This window comes from Coffea arabica, chromosome 11c (assembly GCF_036785885.1).
Source record: "Coffea arabica cultivar ET-39 chromosome 11c, Coffea Arabica ET-39 HiFi, whole genome shotgun sequence".
In the NCBI taxonomy this organism is placed as follows: domain Eukaryota; kingdom Viridiplantae; phylum Streptophyta; class Magnoliopsida; order Gentianales; family Rubiaceae; genus Coffea; species Coffea arabica.
The window spans coordinates 44,517,537-44,540,835 of record NC_092330.1 but is presented as its reverse complement, the minus strand read 5'-3'; the positions used below and the strand labels follow the sequence as shown (position 1 = coordinate 44,540,835).

Here is a 23,299-nt window from a genome sequence, read left to right as displayed (position 1 = left end):
GTACGAGGGACAATCCTGCATATGCAGTTTTCTTTTCTTTTCTTTTCTTTAATTTAAGAAAAAAAAAACTTTAAAGATAGTGCCCAAATGGTCAAAACAAAATAAGAATAAAAGGATGCAAGACTCCCTTTAAAGATAAAATGCCACAATCTCTCCATGAAATGTTATGATATTATTTGGATAGAGTATTATTTGAAATATTATTTGAAATAATTAATGTAGTACTTTTTGTGATGTGATGTATGTGAGATAAAAAGGTGGTTGGGAATATAAAAAAGTGGGTTGGAAAATGTGTTTATGATAGAAGCGAAATATTATTTGAAATAAGTTTGCTATCCAAACAAACCCAATAAGCGAAATATTGTTTCTTGATGATTTAGTCATCATCGTTTTCTACCGAAATAAATCTCAATTGTTTCACTTCTGGCTCCTCCTCACCATTAAAATTCGAGAATAAGAAATACTATGAAATAGAGAAAGAAAAAATATTGTAATTAAACACTTGTACTACAGCAAAGTTTTGTTTGGATTGCATTTTTCTAGATTTTTTGTAGAAAAATTACTATAGTGATTTGATATATGTGAGGTAAAAAAGTGATAGGGAAATGTGTTCACGGAAAACGTAGTAATTTTTCTTTGAAAAACTGCTGTCCAAACAGGGACGTTTGAATGCACTGTACCTCCAAGTTGATTCCTAAACCAATTTGCTGAACATATAATAAAAGCTTCCAATGTGCTTGGTTGAAACCTAATCATATGTAAGCTGGCCGCTCTTCCTTAAAACTAAAAGCAGAATTTGATGCAACCAAAGATAGAAGAACAATTAAGATATCTCCAATTGTCAATTTTGAAGAAGGATATTCTGTTGTAAGTATTGAGTTGTGTTCTTGTTGAATGCCTGCTAGAATGTAAGATTGAGATTTGAAAAAAAATGTACTACCATACAGCATACACTTGTAAATACATAGAGTCGTAATGGGTATCCAATTTTAGCGAGTCATTGTTAGGGGCTCTTTACTCAAACTTTATTGGTTACCATTAAGTTTAACATTTTCCAATATCATACTCTAATGAATAATTCACCAATCATACGATCAAGTTAATCATCAGTCGAGTAGGGCCCACAGGAATCCCTACCCGCAGGGATAAAACAAAAGGTTTTGATTCACATTTCGCACCACTTGGGTGCAAACGAGCTGAGTCTAGTAGAGTTTTAGTCTAATCGAATCAAATTTCAAGTTAATTTTATGAAACTTGAGCTCGAATTCGAGTTTAAAAATATGAAAAAATAAAATTATTTTTAAAAAAATAAAAAATTAATTATTTTATTTTCAAAAATAAATAAAATAATAATTTTTTAACAAATAATAAAATATTAGATATATATATGTAATTTTACTATTAAAATTAATATATATATATATATATAATCGAGCTCTCGCTTGGTATTTTTGATCTCAAGTTCGAGTTTGAGTTCAATTTAATTAGCTTGAACTCAACTCGAGTTCGATATTGACCGAACTCGCGAGCGAATCGATTCGTTTGCAATCCTACACACCACTAAAGAAGCAACGGATTAGTTATTACTTTTTATTTATCATCCAAAGTCCCATTTTGTATCAAAAAAAAAAAAGGGTAAAAAATAAAAAAAACCCCCTGTGATAAGCCTAATACACAGAAAAGCTCCTTATAATTTCAAAATATACAACACGGCCCCTCATGCTTTGAACTAAATTGTAAAGGTGACGGAATCCGTTAAACTTAACGGAAATGAACAAAATGACAAAAATGCCCTGATATAATAAAGCAAAAGACAACTCAAAAAAATCATTTGTTTTATTCTCTAAATAGAAAGAATTGAGGGTTAAGGGGTAGAATAGGTATATTAGATAAAAATTAATACACAGAAAAGCTCCTTATGATTTCAAAATATACAACACGGCACCTCATGTTTTGAACTAAATTGTAAAGGTGACGGAATCCATTAAATTTAACGGAAATGACTTAATGGAACCTAAAAAAAAAATTTTATATCTAATTTTTATCTAATATACCTATTCTACCCCTTAACCCTCAATTCTTTCTATTTAGAGAATAAAACAAATGATTTTTTTGAGTTGTCTTTTGCTTTATTATATCAGGTCATTTTGTTCATTTCCGTTAAGTTTAACGGATTCCGTCACCTTTACAATTTAGTTCAAAGTATGAGGGGTGGTGTTGTATATTTTGAAACTATGGGAGGCTTTTCTGTGTATTAGGTTTATCACAAGGGGCCTTTTTGTTTTTTACCCAAAAAAAAAAGTTCATCCAAAGTCAAACTCTTAAAAAGCTCGACCGGTCGGACCTAATTTGTTTGGTTGGCCGAATTGGCCCACTTTGCCAGGGCCAAGTGACCACAATGGTATGATATTAAGAACAGCCCACGAGCAAAACGTCGTCGTTGGACTAGTGGGAACCAATGAAATCGCAGCGGTTGATATGGATGGAAAATGGTTCATCATATAGGCAAGATCCCTTTTTTCCTTGAAATCAGCGAAGAAATCTTAAGCAATCGAGCTGGAAAAAACCCAATTACATTTTAAAATACCCATAAAATCCCAATTTCTGGGGTGGATTCTTCTTCCAAATTTTCCTTGTGTTGCTTTTCAATCAATGCATAAGGTTTTACCGTTGACCCATATGATATTTTTATGTTAATCTTGTTAATATTCGACATGTAAAATTGGAGCTTCATTTTGTTGTTTTCAGATCTGATTGAAGGGATATAGGCGAGTAGGTAAGCAGGAATTGGTATATGTGATTGAGAGATATGGCAGAAAATCATGATTCAGAGGAGTATAGGGAAGGGTCTGCAGCTGCTGAAGTTGGAGTCTCAAATCATTCTATTCCTGTGGAATACACTTCGGACTCAGCTGGGAATGACCAGGTGACTTGCTAATTCCTATCCCAATGTGCATTTTTTGTGTGTATCGCAGAAGGGTTGGCTGAGCTTTCTGCAATTCTGCTTGAAATGCATGAAATCAGATTCGACGCTGAAAATGAAAATGCTCTTGTATTAGAGTTTGTTTAGGATTATTGGGACAATTGTTGAGGTTCCTAATAGTTTTAATTTGTTTTTTTAGAGTTGGACTAGCATATTATGGGCAGAACAGGATATGAGCTTTGTCTATCCTCTCCGGAGAACTAGGAGAAACTAGTTTTTAGGGGACATGGGCTTCGAAAATATCGGACGGTAAAAATGTGTACTATTGAGTTCTATGCGGAATTGCTCTCGAGCTGACAAGATTAGGGAGTATTACGGGATTTGTGACATTTTAAAGTTCAATCTAAGAAATCATCTTAGTGTTTTTCAGCAAATCCTTGCTGTTGCTTGCTCTTCAGTGATTGGCGGCATATTTATGATTGGAACTATACTTAACTGAATTAATTAGCTTGAGTAACACATAATTTTTTCTTTTTTATTTTTATTGTCCTAGTGGCAAAGGTTCTTAATGGACTATTTTACATCAGAGAAATGCAGGGTAAGAGTTGGATTTTGTGGTCTGTCTTGATGTTTCTTTGTTTGATTTCCTGCAGATGGATGGTTCACAACCCATGCAAGATGAATTAAATGATGGAAAGGTAACTGAAGATGGGGGAAGGGAGGACATGTTTGTTGATTGCTCAGAGGAGATAGAAATTTCAGAAACCCAGACAAATTCAGAGGAAAAAGATAATGTACGGGATGACCGAACAGAGGAATTGCATGGTACAACACGAGTTGAAGACTTGGTTGCTGAAATAGCAGACTTGCGACATAAACTCGAAAAAACTGTTTCAGAAAAACAGAGCTTTGCACAGAAATATGAGGTATAATAGCTGTACGTGTTCATAATGTGCTCAAGCAGCCAAGCTCACCATATGCATGCATGTATTATTTATTTGACCCAGTTATCTGGAAGTGGCCTTAGTATAAAAACTTTTCTTGCAGGAAGAAAGAGAAAATTTAAAGGGAGAACTTGGTTACCTTCATTATCAACTAAAGTCTCTGAATGATCAGAATCCATTGCTTGAGAAGGTGTCTGTAGCGTACCCTGATCATCATGATAAACCAGGGTTAGGAGATGGGGATGAGATGAGTCTGGCATCTGATGCGTCACTGCATCAGATCGTGACTGAATGCTCAGAGTTTCTTAACAGTGCCATGGGTCTCTATTCTCAGACTGAAAATTCCATCAAAGAACTCCATGCTTCCTTACAAATGAAGGATTCTGAAATTGAGGATCTTAATTCAAAGATTACAGAGTTCACCATTTCGCGTGAGGTGACAGTTTTGTACTTAAATTCAGTGCAAGAAGCTGGTTGTTGGACATCTGAAGTACAGGTTGAGAGAGAACACATGATTCAGGAGATTGCAAATAGAATTTTAGCTTCCCTTCCTGTGTCAGTTTCCCAAGTAGGAGGATTCTTGGATGACTCTGCTGGAGAGAAATTTTCTCATATTGAGAAAAGCATCTCACTTTTAATTGAAAAACATAATCAATTTCTTTCAGGAATTGGCAGACTTAAACTGTGTTTGAGTGACATGACACCAGATACTCATATGGAGGATGAAGTAGGAGTATTCATGAGTGCATGTGTTAAGCTGCATGAACTTAAAATGAAAGAAGTGGATTTGGAAGAAAAAGTAATCCATTTCCAAAATGAAAATGCAAAGCTGGTAGAACAACTTGATAAGGACAAAGCAGTCATTGAGAGTGCAAATGCAGAAATTGGAAAACTTAATGTGGAAATTGAGCAGGAGAAGACAAGGTATGCTAACACTAAAGAGAAGCTTAGCTTGGCTGTGACAAAGGGAAAGGCTCTGGTGCAGCAGCGAGATTCACTGAAACAAGCGCTAGCAGACAAAACAAGTGAACTTGAGAAATGTTTGATTGAACTGCAAGAGAAGTCAAATGCACTGGGCTTTGCAGAACAGAGTAAGGACTTGTTGATAAAAAGTGAAAGTATGGCCATTCACCTACAGGAGTCTCTTGCTCAAAAGGATTCAGTGCTTCAAAAATGTGGGGAAATTTTATCACCTGCTGCTGGAGCTGATGATATTCAGTCTTTTGACTTAGTTGAAAAACTCAGATGGATTGTAGATGAGAGGAATGCACTCAACGGTGTGACCATAGAGTTCCAAAATGTATCAGATGCTCTATCGTCAATTAATTTTCCTGAAAACTTGTTAGCAAATGATATGGAAACTAGGCTCAAATGGCTCGTTGAGTCATTCTCTACAGCCAAAGAAGAAGCCATGAAGTTGCAAGAAGAGATAGCTGAAATAAGAGTAGCCTCAAGCAAAGAGGTTGATCGCCTAGTTCAATCAGTTTTGGCAGAAACACAGGAAAAGAGTTACCTGCAGGAGGAATTGGAGGACTTGAGAAGCAAATACGACGGGGTATTCAAAAAAGAGCATCAAGTTGCATGTGAAAGGGATCAAATGGTTAGTATGCTGCTTGAGGCTTCTGGGATGACAAATTCTCTGGAAAAGGTTAATATTTCACAGTGTGATATAGCCAAGATGATAGCAAAGATCAAAGAAGAAGGTGAGGCATCTTTTGAATCTTCATATAGTCAAGTAAAAATCTTAGAAAGATTTCAGAGCCTTCTCTACGTTAGAACTCAGGAGGTGATGCTATATGAGCATCTATTGGAGGAAGAAATGCTTAATAGCGCACAAATGAAGCAGGTTTCAGAAAAGTTGCGTGTTGTGACTCAAGAACTTCATGCACTGAAAGATGAGAGGGTGTCTTTAGAGAAGGAGCTTATAAGATCTGAGGAAAAAGTTGCTTTAATAAGGGAAAAGTTATCTATGGCAGTTAAAAAGGGCAAGGGTCTTGTTCAAGAAAGAGAGAATTTGAGAAGACTTTTGGATGAGAAGAATACTGAAGTAGAGAGGTTAACATCTGAGTTGCAAGATCAAATTTCTGCATGCAGTGACTGCAGGGATCAGATTAATAAGCTAGAAGCTGATATGGATTGCATTCCGAAGTTGGAAACTGATCTTTTTGCTACTAAGGAACAAAGGAATCAACTTGAGCAGTTCTTGGTGGAGAGTAACAACATGTTGCAGAAAGTCATAGAGTCTATTGATAGCATTGACCACCCTTCTAATTTAGTTTTTAAAGAGCCAGTTGAGAAGGTACAATGGCTTTCAGGATACTTGAACGAATGCCAAAATTCACAAGAAGAGTTGGAGAAACTGAAAGAAGAAACCATCACTTTAATAAGCAAGTTGGTGGAAGCTGAGACATCCATGAAGTCACTCGAGGACGCTTTGTTAGATGCACAAAACAGTATCTCGCAGGTCCTTGAAGAAAAGAGAGAACTAGAAGTTGCTAAAATTCAAAGTGAGGAGGAATTGCAGAAATCTCTGATGGAAGTTGCTTCCCAAAAGAGTAAATTTGCCGAGGTTTCTGCTACTATAAGATCATTTGAAGATGCTTTGACAGTGGCCGAGGATAATATCTCTAACCTTGCAAAGGAAAAAGAAGACTCTCTGGTTAGTAGAGCAGCCATAGAAATGGAGCTTCAGAAATTGAAGGAGGAGAATTCCATCCAGGCTAGCCGGCTTACTGATGCTGAAGTTACCATACAATCCCTAGAAGATGCATTATCTGAAGCACAGAAAAATTTATCAGTGCTTGCCGAGGAAAACAATAAGACGCAAATTGGAAGAAGTGATTTGGAGGAGGATATGAAGAAGCTGAAAGCTGAAGCTGATTCACAGGCTAACAAACTTGCCGATGCTGCAATGACTATAAAGTCACTGGATGATGCAAGATTGGGTGCAGAAAATAAAATATCCGATCTCGTTAAAGAGAACAAAAATGCAGAACATGAGATTTCAGCCCTTAACTCCAAGTTACAGGCTTGTTTGCAGGAGTTGGAGGGATTCCATGGCGGCATTGCAAATAGTTCTAGGGAAATCTCTGGTTATCTTACCAGTATTCAGATGATTCTAAGGGATGATAGTTTGTTATCTTTACTGAAAAAGAGTTTTAAGGACAAAATTGAGAGCCTAGGGGATATGAATAATATCCTTAAAGAAATGAGGGATTGCTTCTTCGATATGATTGGTCCTGACATGCTACAAAGTTTCCCTGTCATGGAGGTAATCTTTTCCTTTTGGGTTGAATTTAGATTACTTATTGCCGTGTCTACATGCCAGCATTATCCGACTCAATATTTGAGCCTTACTAAACCAACAGAGCATGTACTTCAGATCTTGTCTTTTGTCTGAAATTTTTCTTCTGTTTTGCAAATTTCTTGATCATTGAATAGATATAAAGGAACTAATTTTTCAACTTTTCATGTATCTGGATGTTTTGGGGCTTTCAATGAAATTACATAGTTGGGCCTTCTAGTCAAGTTTCTGAGCTGTTTGTGCTCCTTACCTCTCATGCTTGCTTTTAATTGTTAGGCAGATCTTTTGGTTTCTGAATTACTTGTTTGTTTATACTGAATAAGCCCTTAGCGTGGTTCTTTTCACATCTGATTGTTGTTTAACAAGATGTATGGATTCTTTGTTCTTTTCTATAGGATGATTATTCTGTCTCGACTCTTTCACCAGATGGCCTTGACAATGCTTTGGAGATGGAAATGGTTAATGTACAGCTAAATGCAGTAGATGATGAGAATGTTACTTTGAATTTTGAGAAAACTCTTGAAGGATTGCGTTTAAGAGATAAGAATCTTGCTGAGAAAATCGGTAGCTGCTCTGGGATTTTGGATGACTTCATTTTGGCTCTTTTGAAAAGATTGCAGGTAGCCAAGGATGGTGTAATTGTTGCACGCGAGCTCGTTAGATCTTTGAAGCACAGAGCGAATGATGTTGAAATGGATAGGCAAGCACAAGAGAACACAGTGGCCATGTTAGAAAGTGATATGGAAATTCTTCTGTCTGCCTGTACTAAGGCTACTGAAGAGTTGGAGCTAGAAGTTGAAAATAACTTATCGGAACTAAGTTCTGTCTCTATACTGGAAAATTCTTCCACAGAACTTGAAGCATTTGGTCAAGATGCACTAATTGACCATGACCTAAAGAGTGAAGGCAACAAGTATGTACATATAGCTGAGAAGCTGTTGCTTGCTACTAGCCATTGTCGAAATTTTATTAAGCATTTTCATGGTATGAAAAATATGATGGTCTCTACAGTTGAAGACTTGCAGAATCAATTGATTGAAACCAAGACAACATGTGGGAACCTTTTAGAAGAAAGGGATCTAAACCAAAAGAAAATCTCTAAGCTAGAGACTGATTTAGAAGTAGCAGAAAACTTGTGTAGAGAAATGAAGCTTAAGATAGAGGATCATGAGGCTAGACAGCCTATGTTGAAGGAGAGAGAAACGGAACTTTTAGTAGCGCATTCAACTTCACCAAAAAATGTTCATGGTAAATTCATTTGCTAAATTTTGTTAGATTTATTCAACGTGCCAACTTTTTTTAATTTTAATTCTTATCCATTTTCTTTTATAATTCAAATTTTACACATTTTTTTTGTTTCAGAGGCTCAAGAGTTTTCCTTGTCAGCATCTCAAATCAAATCCCTCTTTAACAAGATAAGTGCTATTGGCATCTCATTCCCTGAGCCTGAAGTTGAAGACTTGGAGACCACTTATTCTACTGATGTACAAAAGCTCTTTTACATTATTGATAATTTTAATGGATTAAAGGACAAGATAAACTCAGAGGCACAAGAAAAAGAAAATCTGCAGTCAATGCTTGAAAAGCAAGTTACTGCTGTTGAGCATCTAAATGAAGAAGTTAAAGGTTATGTTAGAGAGAAGCAAGAATCTGAAAGGATGAGGAATGAGCTTGCCCTGGGTTTGGAGAGTATTATTCAGAAATTGGGAGGTGATAAGTTGGTTGGCGGTGAGAAAATAGCTCATGTGACCGGATTACTGTCAGCACTAGATATGATGGTCATGGCTACAAAGGCGGAGTCAGTAAATCTAAAGTCAAAAACGGATGAACTCAGTACCAAATTGCTTAGTACGGAAAAGTTTGTGGATGAATTGTCCAGCAAGGTGAAGTTACTGGAAGGTTCTAGTCATGGTGGGGTGGCTTTCCCAGAGACTATCAAGGAGAAAGGCATTTCAGAACTGTCTTCCTCTAATTCTCAGCCAGAAATATCAGAAATCCAGGAGCTGGTAACTCTTTGTTGCCCAAATTTCACATTTTATTTCATACATCTTCCTTCAATATTCCCCTCCCACCTTCTAATATTAATGACTTTGGAGGGATGCATGTTGGGGATTCTATTATCTTGAGACTCTTTCTTTCTTCTCTTTGGTTGTCCTGGAGAACTTCGGTGATTGATTGTAGTGCTAACGATCTCTTCTACCCCTGTGGGGCATGCCTCTTGTAGAGTCATGAGTTCTTTTCTATACGTGGACTTGGTTAGCATTACATGCCTGGAGTTTATGGTGTTCCTCCATTTGCCCCTCTTCGCTTTTTGTGTTTCACTTTCCTTCTTGTTCTTATAGCTGTTCAGCTGAATGTGCTTGCTTAAATTGATGTTAGTCACATGATCGTCAGTTCTGTGCTTTAGAATAATGGCGTACTACAAGGAATGTTCAACATTTTTTATTTTGGTCCTCTTGCAGGAATAAGTTGTTTGTTCCTCAGATTCTGAGATTTATGAGTTGAGTTGTAATTCATTATGATCCATTACTGCAGGGGCAAGGTAAAAATGTGGCTGTATCATCTGTCCCATCAGCTGCTCATGTGCGAACATTACGAAAGGGCTCAAGCGATCACCTTGCAATCAGTATAGATCCTGAATCTGAAAGATTGGCAAACAATGAACAAGCTGATGAAGATAAAGGTTTCTTTTCTTTTTTACACTGTAAACTTCTGATTGGTTACCATGAATGCCTCAAGATATTGAGTGTCTGTTAACTTTTGGTGGACTCTCAAAACGCAGGCCATGTGTTCAAGTCGCTTAATACATCAGGTCTCATTCCTAGACAAGGGAAGATGATTGCAGATAGAATTGATGGAATTTGGTATATTACTTGGACTTGCTTGGCAGTTAATTATTGCTTCTTCAATAGTTTATTCTACTTGTCTGACTTGCAAAACCTACTTGAGGGGCTTCAATCCACGGCACTCTTACTCTATGCTTGCGCGTGGTCATTTTGCATTTCTCAATCCTTTCAGCCTATCATCCGGTCAATTTATCAAATTTTTACTTTTGTAACTAGTATTTGAGTTGTATATTTTGGTTGATGTGCTAATCTACCTCTTATTTGGGTTTATCTAACACCTGAATTTCCACTTTGTCCAGGGTGTCTGGTGGTAGAGCTTTAATGAGTCATCCGAGGGCGAGGCTAGGTCTTATTGCTTATTGGCTCTTGTTGCATATTTGGTTACTGGGCTCAATTTTGTAGCGCTACTTGGGATGAATCCTCAAACGACATATTCTGTTGACCTGTAAAGTAGATATGAATCATTTACAGTGTTCCTCCCATTTATAGTACACTTAAGATGCAAATGTACATAGCAATATTCCCATTTGGATTCTCTGCAATCACATTTTTAGGTATTCAGAGGATCCAAGTCCCATTATTTTTCACCTTGTTTAGACGTAGCTGTTCATTACCATAAGGTCGTTGTAAAAGGTGCCTTTTGGGGGATTACTTGTGTTGTTTTTTCATTTTTAGCACAAAATCTTCTCTTAGTTGAGCGACTCTCGGTCATTTTATACAGTTTCGGGTTATACTAGAGGTGGCAAATCAACTCACTTAACTAGTTACTCATACCCGTCCATGAATAGATGGGTATGGGTATCTTAAATTTTTATATATGGGTATAAATGGGTTACCCAACAATATCCATTTATTAAATGGGTATTATTGGGTAACCCATCAAATCCAATTAATCCATTTAAAATTCTCTTTCCCCCAGGTCTCTTCTTTTCCCCTATCTTTTTTTTTCAAATTTTTCATTTTGTCATGATGTCAACATTATTATTATTATTATTATTTGTTGGTTTTATCTTATTATTTTATTTTTTCTTAGTTTGTTAACTTGCTCATTTTTTAGCATTACCAATTTATGATAAATTTTAGCCTATTTTCTTATCTTTATAAAATGAAATTTTAAATTTATATATGAAAAAAATGTTAGGGGTTCAAAACTTTTGGATTAAGTTTTTATATTAATTTTTATAGTACTTAATTCAAATTTTTATATTCGTATTATTCAATTATTAAATAATAGGTAATTTTGTGACATAGAGTATAAATGAAAAAAATTGGTAATTAAGTTTATTGAACATTATAAGTAAATATTTAAAACTAATGATGGGTACAAAGAGTGGTATAAATTAATAACTTAGTTTACAAAAATGAATTTAAATGAGTTTGCAAAAAGTTAAAATAAATGAGTTATAAATGGGTAATTGGGTTACCCAATTCATTTTTTGACTTACCCATTTATACCCATCTAATTAAATGGGTATAAATGAGTTGACTCACTTATACCCATTATCCATTTTACCCAACCCAAACCCGCCCAAGTCACCCATTTTGACACCTCTAGGTTATACTTAGGAGCAATCAGCCAGATGCCAGCAGTATATGGGTGCCTCCTTGCGCCCGTATGGTCCAATGGTGGTTTAGTTTCCGTCGATTTGCCGTAATCTTGCTTGATCATTTCAAAAGTATAAGTTAAGAGTAGGTGTAGGCGTAGGCATAGATGGTGACAATAAAAAAAAAAAAAAAAAAAAACAGACGCCAGCAGTATATGCTGCTTAAGCAGCCTAGAGATTTCATTCAAAGGGACAAAGAAAAAAGAAATCAAAAAAAAATAAAAAGAATATGGTGATAGGGTGATTTAACCAAACTAAACGCAATCCTTCAAGAGATACATAATTTATATTTTCTGGATCTCTTTTCATTCAACGGAAGGCGAAAAAAGATTAAGGAATGAAAACCAAAACTACTTATTTTAGGTGGAGGAGCAAAATGTTCGCGTTAGCAGTTCCAATCCAACCTCCCAGTTAAGGGCTTGAATCAAGTCCAGCAAAATCGCTAGTACTCGGAAAGCGTTTTCTTCGGTATCAAATATTAGTTTTCGGGTTGGAGTAGAATATGAGAGTCTTGATCAAATGGGAAATTTAGTGGAAAATTTGAAATAGATTGCAGAACAGATTTGACCGAGTGATTTCTATGGAAGTGGAAAATGGATAGCGTACCCCACGAAGGGACAAAGAAAAAAGAAAAAAAAAATAAAAAGAATATGGTGATAGGGTGATTTTACCAAAATATGGTTAATTTCAATCAGAATTATATATAATTTGTTACATATAGTAAAACCAAAATTGTAGTGTAATCCTGTGGTAAAATCAGATAACCATAATAAACCGTCTCACCCTTGGGTTGGGCCCAGAGCTTTCAATGGGGTTTTACAATGTCCACCACTAAAAATCCTCAAACAATTTTCTTCGGCAACAACGTTGGACCATATTTCTAAGCTCGAGCAAGAGTCTCTTTTCAACTGCTTTGGTGCTGAAGAAGTTGAAGGAATAATAGTAAGCGTTCATGATGGCTTCTCTAAAAAGTACTGGTAAAAACTGCAGACTCTTGTGTATTTATAGGCAACCTTTTAATGCTGAGACTGAATTGCTTAACAGATAAGAAGAGGAAGAGTTTTATTGCAAGAGGCGGCCGTTGATTTCAAGCTACAGAAGTGATGGAAGTTGTCACTCTGAACTGTTGTTGGAAGTCAAGACCATACAATTTATCTGCATCCGTCTTTCAACCTCTAGGTGGCTCTAGATTCCTACGTTCCCTAATTTTCATTTCACCTGTATTCTGTCATTTCCTAGTAGATGAAGCGACCGAGCACTGACTGCAGTCCCTCAAATTTTCTTTCTGGGGTTTGTTTATTTCCTTATTTCTTCATCCTGATAAACATTCATGGGACGTGGAATATATCTATGTTTTGAGCTAATATGTCTGCTTATTTGTACCTTCCTATCCATAAAAGCTGGCTTTATTTTTTTGTGCCTGTCATGATTCGTTCCCCTGCCAACATCATATCATGCTTTGTAGTATTCTACTCGTATTTACAGTGGGGTTTGATTGCCTAAATACATGCTTCAGGTATGGAATTTGTTGGCCCTCGTAATTCAGCGGAGATGTCGCCTGCTCGATTTTTCAGTGTGGGTATTCGATTTTTTTGTTTTTATCCTTGAAATGAATAACTCTTTCGGTTCCATGTGTTCTGTATGTTAACAAGCTTCTTCTCTGTCTTAAATTTTGCAGGGATTTAGAGTTGGTTTAAGAGTTTTTGCTAGTCGGAATTCAGTCAAGAAGTCCAGGAAAAAGGAAAAATCACAGAAGTATGATACTTCACCATCAAATAAGGCTGTCTTGGAAGAAAATGATGCAGTATCAAATACACCGCCTCTCGCAGATAATTACATTCAAGAAAATAGCAACACATCCTCCTTTAACCACTCAGAGGCGCAAAGTACACTTCTAATTCCGTCCAGAGGTGCAGTTCTTCGGGCATGCACGATCACTTCCTGTTTAATTGGAACTTTAGGTGTTGTTATCAGGCAGGTAAATGTTCTTTTTCCAGCTTTCACCAGAAAGGGTGTTTTTTGTTGGGGGGGGGGGGGGGGGGTAGGGTTAATTAAATTGGACAACTAGTCGTCGTTTGTTCTAGCCATCCCTTTCCTTTCTCTAAAAGTTGTTATCAAAAGTAATGCTGCTGATTAAAGATTCTTTGGATGGGTGCTCAGAATGTATATGTCCTTTTTGTTTCCTTAAATTTTGTTGCAATCCTAGTAGCATGTCAAACAAAGACATTCAGTTGCTTTTCAAGTCAATTGTTCCACATTATATTGTATCTCTTCTGAGCACCAACTCTGCCACACATCTGCTACAAGGTGGGTGGTTTCTTCTTCCTTTTATTATTATTTTTTCTTTCTTTCTTTGTTTCTCGTTTACGCTGGCTAGTTTGCTGCTGTCAACCTGTTTGACTTGATACATTTTATCCTTGTGAGGTGCCAATGTTATGATTGGACTTGCAGGTTTCTCATTTTGCATCCACAAAGGGATGGCCTGTCATTGATGCATCGTCAGAAATTTCATGTATGATGAAGGATCAATCTTTTTCCTCTGCTTTATATTAATTAGTACAAAAGCAGGACTGCTATCTTGCTTAATTACCATGTGACTGTTCATACTTTCCACCCAGTGTTCATTTGAAGGAAAACATCTCTTGTTATTATCAATGTTTGTCCACCTTTTCCAACTTCGCTGTAGGGTCCATAACATTGGAATATCCTGTAGCACTCGAGAATGATCCATGAAACTCCACTGTCCTAACTTTCACTTCAATGTTAAATCTTTGCTAATTTCAAGGTGCCCTTACTTGCCATTTTCATAGAATTTTTGAACAAATGAATAATACATGCAGGATTTTGTCCCCGTTTTCTTCTTTTCCTTCTGTGCCTGGATTTAGCAACTATGGACAATAATGAATGTAAAAAAGTGAGGTGTGTCGAAGACATAATATTGTTTTGTTACAAAGTTGATATTACTGTAAACTTTGTCATTGATGAATCATAACGAAGTGAGGTCTTGGTAAGATATAATGTCGTGTTGGGACAAAGTTTTACAATCTAAATGTTTATCATGGTTTGAAATTTTGAGGGTGGTGCAGATGAGTAAATTAGATTTTTGGACTTTCTGTAATGCTGCTTCTTGTTGAGTTGATGGGATGGGTCCATGGTTAAGGTTAATATTAAAATCACAATTGTGCTTCTACTGATTTTTTTTTCTTAAAACTTTTCTTTGTATTCAATTTTTTTACGAAATTTGCTAATATCAGATCTACTCTTTGCAGTAAACTTCGAGACATGGCATCTTGAGTTGATAGTGGGACTAGTTATCCTAATATCATCTTGCAGGTACCTACTTTTGAATATCTGGCTGGATTTTGCTGAGTCTAGTGAAGCGGCTAATAAGCAGGTGTCTGCATTAGTCCTCTACAGTTTCTAGTTGATCTTGTACGTCATTCAATAACCATGATCCTGAGCCAATGCTAGTTTGTTTGTTGCATTATATGTGGCCTTATTCAGACTTGATTTGATTTGCAGGTCCTTAGCTCGCTAGAACCTTCAGACTACATTGTTGTAGCATTTCTACCAGGAATTAGTGAGGTACAAAAGAGGATAGCATACTACAGTTGTATATGTAGATTTGAACCAAAGATTTGAAGTTCTGCTTTTGTTCAAGGATGACATCATGATCTTCAATACCTCTATTGCTAGAGCAGGAACTTCTGTTTCGTGGTGCATTACTGCCCCTTTTTGGCATGGACTGGAAGAGTGTCTTTGCGGTTGCTGCTTTATTTGGGATACTGCATTTGGGAAGTGGTCGGAAGTATTCTTTTGCTGTCTGGTAAATTTAACAAATAATTGAAAGACGCTTTCTATTCCCTTCAGAAGACCCTGGCTGTTCGTTGCAAGTCTCTTCCATCTAGTCTTAAGTTCATTTGTCATGGTGGCCAAATGACGAAAATAAGTCTTTGGTCCTTCTGATGATGCTCCTGCAGTGTCTCATTGACGGACTACCTAATGCATTATCTGTTGAACTCTGGTTGATTTTTTTGAATAACATTTGGTTCTCTTGTCAGGGCAATGTTTGTCGGGCTTGCTTACGGTTATGCCACAGTTGTGTCCTCAAGTATCATCGTGCCAATGGCTTCTCATGCAATGAACAATTTAGTTGGTGGCATCATGGGGCGATACACATCAAAGTCATCAAAATAGATTTGGCACAAGGTGCCGGGATGCGCCAGTTTGTCAGTTTGTACTTATTATCTGGTTTAAATTTGCTTTGGTACATTTAGAAGTTAGAGTAATGAATATGATATGGATGATTATCCAATTAAATGTTTAATGCTTTATGGAAAAATCTGCTTTGACTGGTCATTACTGGAACTTGGAAAAAATAAGCCTATTGAAGATAGTTTCAATGGTTTGACGGGTGATGAAAATGACAGATCCGTTTGTGGAGAAACTGCAGCTGCATAGGTCATATGGTGTTACTGAACTATTCTGATAACGTAGTCGAGCATTTCCAGGATGCGATGTTTGATGGAATCAAGTCTTAAAAAAGTCTTGCTTAATTCTTGCTTCTCAGCGTTATCTTTAGTTCATCCCTTATCTTGATGTGTTTCATGATGGTTCTTTCTAAATTGACTTGACAATATCAGGGTCATCTGAATGGGCTGCATGCACCAGCAAAATGCAAAGGCTGTTTGGTTGCAACGTAAAAATGCTGCCTCCACTCTCTTGTGAAGTGCCATAAGCCTGCAGATATATTGGAATCACTTGCAAACTAATATATCAAATGTATTTTGTAATTTGTAATTTGTATATATTTAGTGTTTAGTAATAATATATTTGAATATATAATATCAAAAAAAATATATATATATATATAAGTAATTGAAGGGTCGAATCTATATCGAAGTTGAATCTAATGAGATTCAAACTCGATGCATATTTAATTCAGGTCAATTTTTTTTTTTTTTTTCACTTGAAAACGAGAAAACAGATGGCTCTGATTGACTAATGAATCATTTGAAGAGGCTAGTAAACGTTAAATCCAAAACATCAGCATGTTTATTTTTCTACTTCATTTGCCATGGACGGGAAGATTTCCACTTTTACTTAAAAGTAGTTGAATAATTTCTGACTCATAAAGCTTAAACACCAGCAGACTAACGCAAACTTATCGTACCCATCTTGCTTTAGGGTCGAACAAACACCAAGCACGTGGAAATGGGGGCTCCAATGCACTTGGAAATTACGGTGCTTTGTCTTCGTAAATCGCACACCCACTTCTGTAAGGCAATTTCACCAACAGTTTAATGGCCATCTGCAGCTCCAAGTAATTCTCCACCTCATCGTGAAAGATGACCAGTTGTGCCCTCGAGGGTGGCTGTCCCAGCGACTATGTAGCTGTCTCCATCTCAATTCTCTCTATTTTCTTGTGAGTTCCTACTTCAAATTGACTTAATTTTCTCGATGCATCATAAAATGTGCATCTTGAGTTTATCTCGGATTCATGTTAACTGGGATATTGCATATTACTAGTTTGGGGGAAATGAAGCTTGTTTTTGGTGGATAATGGATTTTGTAGAGCAAAATATTGGTGGGTTGCTCAATTATTACTGTAAGGTTCTGACTTTTCTGGATGTAAGCTAGTAGTAGTATCTTTTTAGAGGTTAAAGCTCGTGACTTTTTACCCGAAGTTGTCAAAACATATTAGCTTCTTAATTTTGAATTTGGAATCGTTTTGGAGTGATGAAAGCTGATAACTTTCTTGGCATAAGTGCTGGTGGGCAGTGTAATATGAACATGCAAGAGAGGAGTATTAGTAAGCCTGGTCTTTAAACTTAAATTTTAGTACTTTATTGTTGATAAATAAAAGGAGTTAATTCTTGGTATGAGAAGACATGTAAAAGAATGAATCGAGTTAAGGGAACACAGGAAACGGGTAAACTTGTCGAACTAAAATTGTTGCAGAAGGCAAGGGGCTTTTGGTTGATTGTTGAATGCTCTTCAACTCTGTACCATTGGGTTAACAAAGTATAGTCACAGGCGAAGGAAGTGAAAAACAACAAACTATTTCTTTTCTGTATCCTTTTGTTAATCTAAACTGTCTAGTCTGGAAAAATTAGCTCTATCTTGAATGCTAGTCTTTTGTTCAAGGTGCATCGTTTTAAGGTCTTTGCTATTTTCCCGACTTTTCTAGAAGGCTTGTCAGTGTTTGTTTAGATGGAGATGTACTTTCAAGTCTGCGCAAAAATGACTTGTCTTACGCATATAGGTGGAAGAACATCCCTTGTTTTTTTTCAACCCCTTTCTATCCTCTTTCTGCTATACTGGCATCATATCTTGTAAACATTACCCAAGTTTAAAGTATGAAATGGGGTAAGATCGACTTTGCTGTTGGATCCTGCACCTTTAGGTTTGATTTGTGATTGATGTTCTTGCGTGCTTGTTATTTGTTAATCATCATCTCTTTGCACTTACATGCCATATTGCCTTGTCATTACAGGCTTGTTGTAAAGTGGACGTTGCCCTATATAATTCACAAAGTTCCAAGACCCAACGGCAGCAGCTTTTGGCTTGTAGCAATTCAAGTTATGGCCAGCTTCAACCTTCTGTTGTCAATTGTGGTAAGAAATGACCGTCTCCATGGAGTGTAATGTGTCTATTTTGTTTGTTTGTGTCATTTGAAGATCTTTTCTTTATTTATTTATTTATTAGTTTTTTGGTTGAATGTTTCTTTGTGATGTTTGCTTACTTGATTTTGTCCTCTCAATTTGTAGATGTCCTTTAATTTTGTAAAGTTTAAAAGACATTGGTGGAGATCTTGCTACATTTGGGCAGGTACTTTTTTCCATCAATTGACATTTGATATTTTGACTCTTAGCTCTGGGTTCTCTTTCAACTTTTTATCTGTTGAGAGGATTGATAGTTTGGTGTTCTTTCAGTGTGGATTGAAGGGCCTCTGGGATTTGGTCTACTGTTGAGCTGTCGCATTGTACAGGCATTTCAGTTATACTACATATTTGTAAAGTGAGTCTGGTTCTTATTGGCTACTTCCCATACAGTTAGGCTTTACGCATTTCACTCACTTGTTGAAATGATCAAATGTGGTTCGCAATAACTTCTTCTACACTATGGCTCACTTTATCTAGAAAATCCTGGAATAGAGATCTAGGAGAACAAAACTGTGGCTATGAAGAAACAGAAAAGTGAAACTCATGTAGAAAACATGCCATGTGGACACATGGAAAATCATGCATCGCAGCAGATCTAACCATGGGAAGAATCACCCTGCCAAAATGTGAAAATGCATTGTTAAATTTTGTCATTCCAATGGTTCAGCAATTGAATTTTAGAAGCTGTAAAAGAAACATTGTTTTAATCTTGACTTATTTTCGGCATATCAGGATAGCATATCATTCAGTTTGACACTGCACTTATATGAGACTTATATGATTCCATCCTTTTGAAGAAAAATGTTGTTTACCTGTTTCCAATTTTATGTACCAGGAGACGAATGCCACCAATTAGGTCATATTTTTCTTCCGTTAATTCTGTTGCCATGGACTATTGGTTCTGGAGGTACAATTGGCTAATTTAAGTGCTTTCCTTTGCTTTTGAACTTTGATTTGAATTTCTAGATGGCATTAGGCATCTTTTTCCTCTTTTTTTTGGGGGGGGGGGGGGGGGGGGGGGAGTCTGCCTTTTTATTAATGATATCCATACAGCATTACACCAAAATTTTTTTTATCTGTTACTTTAACAATTCTAAATAGTGAATGCATAACTCAAGTAGACGTCTTAGTTTAAAAAAAAAAAAAAGGTAGACATTTTAGTGAAACTAGTTTATACAGTTTCTACAATATGATCATAGAGACATCAAAAACTCTACTTGTGAGTTTATTATTGAGTGAACAGAGTGAGTGTTAAAGCATTGCATTGATACTAGAAGTTCAAAAAATTGTCCCTTCCCTAGGTGACTGTTAATTTCCTTTTCAAGTACCATCAGGCAGAGATGGGAAAAACAACTATGTCTTCAAATAGGACCAGAGTAGCATTTTGGGAATCCTCTTTCAATCTCATAAGCTCCAATGACATACTGCTAAACACCAGATATGATTAATGATATCATGCAATGATCTTGATTTGATGAACTTATTTATTGAACCTGCCTGAGTATGCCAGTTCACACTTAAAAGGTGTGTTGGTAGGCTCTTCATCAAACATCAGTAGTCAGTAGTGTTCAGCATTTGACCTTTTATTCGCATATTGTTGCTTAAGTAACATGTTCACCTGCATTTGTAACCTCATGTGTTGTTAATGTAAAAACTTTCGTTGTCCAGTTATTCACATGAAAAAGCCTCTGAATTACCATTGCCACATGGGAAGCCAGTGGATCATCCCAGTTATTTGCCTTCATGCATCATATGTTGTTGCTTTGGTGGGTTTTACAAGAGCTCTTCATCATATAGAGTTTAGATTCAGTGAAGTCAAAGACCTCTGGCGGGGAATACTTGTAGCCACTTCTTGCATCGGTACACTTTTATCTGCTTTTGCTTTCCTTCTTCATATTTTTCATATTATTCACTTGATTTAGTTTGCACTGGATGACATTTTTGTGGACCCAATGCATCAAGAATTGCTATATGGAAATGTAAATGGTGCATTTTCTGAGTGTTGGCAACATAACCAATCGTGATTGTTCATATTTTTTGGATTACTATTCTTATTCTCAATGTGGAACTTGGAATATTCCACAGAACCAAAAACAGAAGAAGCAAAAAGATTGTACCTTCCCTTTTTCCAGGGAAAAGACACTAGGAAGGGAAAAAAAAAATACTAAAGAGGAAGAAATTGCTGTTTGCAGAAAACAATAAAATTAGCTCAAATATCTTGATAGGAAACCAGTTCATTCTTGAAGCTAGAGTCTGCTATTATACTGAAAAAAGCAGTTCTTTACCTGCTTTTATTTGCATTAGTAAAGAATTTGTGCTGATATTTCTTAAAGCATTTTGATGCATGCTTTAGATGCTTGATGGTATTCCTTATCTTTTCCAAGTCATACAAGTAGTAACATATGGGGTTTCTTTTTTTAAAGGAATATGGGTGGTGTCTTATGTTTTGAATGAGATCCATGAAGATATTGCATGGCTTCAAGTTGTCTCAAGATTTATGTTATTATTTGCGGTAAGGTTAATCAATCTTATTTATTTTATGAAATCGACCTGTCCAATCTTTCATTTACCAGAGACCCGCATCAATGCAACTTCTTGGATTGGAATTGCTTTCTCGTATTGATATTTTTGTCTGTATTGACTTGCAATTCTCTTGTTTTTTCATGTACTCAGACAAGCATCCTTGTTCTGGCATTCTTTTCTCTTTCAATCTCTCAACCACTAGTCTCACTCATAAGCTTGAGGAAGAAAGACCCCCAAAAATGTGATACAATGAGTAGTGCATTGGGCGTACTAGATAGTGGGCTTCTATTACAAGGAGAGCAAACACACCCGATATCTCCTAATGAGCCTCTGGATAAGCTTCTTCTTAACAGAAGATTCCGCCAATCATTCATGGAATTTGCAGACAGGTATCTGCTATGCATTAGAAATATTTTTGGCATGCACCTGCTCCACAATATGTGCATTATATTTGCTTCTGTTCTTATGTAGTTGCTTAGCTGGGGAGAGCGTCCATTTTTATGATGAAGTGCAACAGCTTGACAAAATTCCTTTGAATGATCCCACAAGAAGAATTTACATGGCTCGACACATTATTGAGACATACATAGTTTCAGGTATGACATCCTAATGAGTTGACCCGCACGATTCCCCCTTTTTATAAGAATTTTGTCTAGGACAAATCTCTGCAAATAGCATATGACATCATACTAGAATGATTGTTTGTAAAAGTTGAAAAGTATGAAGTTTGAAAGCCTATGCCAATGAATCAGATGCTGCAACCAATTATCTTTATGATTGTGTGTAGATTAACAAGCGGTTTTTTTCTACATTGTGCTACAAATGTATGGTACTTGTGGTGCTTATTGAATATTTATCCTGAATGAACATGTTTGCTGCAGGTGCAACAATGGAGGTGAATATATCTCACAGAAGCAGACAAGAAATTTTGGCTACGCTTGATTTAGCACAACCCACTCTTTTTCAAAATGCAGTAAATGAGCTGATGCTTTTAATGAAAATGGTTGGTGTTTAACCTAGAGTTTTAAATTGATTCCTTTCCTGCCTGGATACTAGGCTAGCTGATTATGCTATTGGTTAACGCAATAAACAAATGCATTCTGTTTGTGATTTTGCCACTTTGTTTGACTAATATTCTGTATTTCAAATTGAAGAACTTGGCAAAGGATTACTGGTCATCTACATCCTTCTTAAAGCTGAGAGAACAGGTGGCTATGAGGACAGTCAGTCGTGAATCAGAACAAGTCAATGGTTGGAATTTCTCTCCCAGGTTAAGCTCTGTCCATTGTGCTGATGACCCGTTTCATGAGGAACATAGTCCGAGTAGCTCTGAGTGTCGAAATCACAACCTCGACATGAAATGATTATTTAGAGGCTCAAAATGGTCTTATAATAATGGTATAAATCTTCAAAGGGACTGCTTTGGTTAGTTCCTCAAGCTGCACCTGCCCCCGGTTGGCTTGCTCTGGAAACGCCCCCTCAGGAGAAGAGAAAAGATGAGGCTGATTGAAACCTCAGATGTGATCGATACTGTAGGGTTATAATACCTATTGTGTGTTCCAACACAATCCTCATTTTGAGATAGGTCTTGCTCTCAGACCAAACTTAAGATCAAGGAAATCCCGTTTAAATGTTATTAGACCTCTACACGTACAGCAACTTTGTGTAGCTGCAGCTGAAATTTCTGCATCCTTCCATGTGGAGCTTCTCCTGTTTTAGCATCAGGGGGCATTGTTCTGTGGTAATGGGAGATTGAGCTAAGATGATCAGCTGAAGCTAGGGGTAGGTCGGCAACGGATTTGAGCTGTCACTGGTGTCATTTATGAGACGATGAATCACCAGCATGTTAGCAACGCTAGTCTATAATAATAGTGTACTGACTTTGTGGGCCTACAGAGCAAATTAGCTCGATGATGCAACTGTGTATATATCATTCTCGAATGGTTCTTATCGTTACTCTCTTTTTTAAGTTGTGACTTTCTGTTCTTGATGAGTGATGATGAATGATGAGACTATGAGACGTCAGACTCGAATCACCTACTTACTTAGCATTGTTTGGCTGCTTTTCTGTATCTTGTGTACAGAACTCGTTAGGTTGGCCATTAACTAGTGTCTTAAAGTTGCTGCAATCTTGTAGGACCACAGTTATGAAATTGAGTGTTCGGGAAATTCTAGGGAAGACTCTGGAAACAAGGTGTTAAACGGAATGTTCGGTCAAAAGGTGGTTGTGGGCTGGTTTCTTTCACTTTGTAGCTAGAACTCGTCTTCTAGCTAATAAATTATGGTCTTCATGCGTTGACGAGGAATGGTAGCAGCATGATGAGCTTCAACATGCCACTGTAAAATACGTTGGTTGGTCGACACCTGCGATCTGTCGCATTTTGTTGACCATTAATGGAAGTAACTGCAAAGTGCGGTGGTGGAGGAGAGTTTTGAAACCATTTGGTTTGGATGGTGAAACGAGATGACGATGGGGCCGGGGTTGCAGTG

At 36.8% G+C, this 23,299-nt stretch overlaps 2 protein-coding genes and 1 pseudogene across 7 annotated transcripts; all 3 read left to right on the top strand.

Annotated features, from left to right (window-relative positions):
- The first annotated feature begins 2,437 nt into the window (after positions 1 to 2,437).
- LOC113716777 (trans-Golgi network-localized SYP41-interacting protein 1) lies at positions 2,438 to 10,709 on the top strand. The gene is made up of 9 exons (XM_027241212.2): positions 2,438 to 2,661; positions 2,749 to 2,926; positions 3,577 to 3,849; positions 3,971 to 7,138; positions 7,567 to 8,419; positions 8,534 to 9,177; positions 9,707 to 9,854; positions 9,954 to 10,035; positions 10,317 to 10,709. The coding sequence occupies exons 2-9, from the start codon at positions 2,810 to 2,812 to the stop codon at positions 10,417 to 10,419; spliced, it is 5,388 nt and encodes a 1,795-aa protein (XP_027097013.1). The 5' UTR covers positions 2,438 to 2,661; positions 2,749 to 2,809; the 3' UTR covers positions 10,420 to 10,709.
- Positions 10,710 to 12,406: 1,697 nt separating this feature from the next.
- On the top strand, positions 12,407 to 15,980 carry LOC113716717 (uncharacterized). Of its 6 annotated transcripts, none has more exons than XM_027241120.2 (9): positions 12,407 to 12,563; positions 12,666 to 12,800; positions 13,138 to 13,196; positions 13,300 to 13,599; positions 14,073 to 14,133; positions 14,891 to 15,015; positions 15,144 to 15,206; positions 15,323 to 15,447; positions 15,683 to 15,980. In XM_027241120.2, the coding sequence occupies exons 2-9, from the start codon at positions 12,725 to 12,727 to the stop codon at positions 15,816 to 15,818; spliced, it is 945 nt and encodes a 314-aa protein (XP_027096921.2). In that variant the 5' UTR covers positions 12,407 to 12,563; positions 12,666 to 12,724; the 3' UTR covers positions 15,819 to 15,980. The 6 variants fall into 6 exon arrangements, with proteins under 6 accessions (XP_027096921.2, XP_027096923.2, XP_071926490.1 ...); XM_027241122.2 differs by having other exon boundaries at positions 15,318 to 15,447; XM_072070389.1 differs by having other exon boundaries at positions 15,283 to 15,447.
- A 148-nt stretch (positions 15,981 to 16,128) lies between these two features.
- Positions 16,129 to 22,778, top strand: LOC113716716 (regulator of G-protein signaling 1-like; annotated as a pseudogene).
- Positions 22,779 to 23,299: the final 521 nt, after the last annotated feature.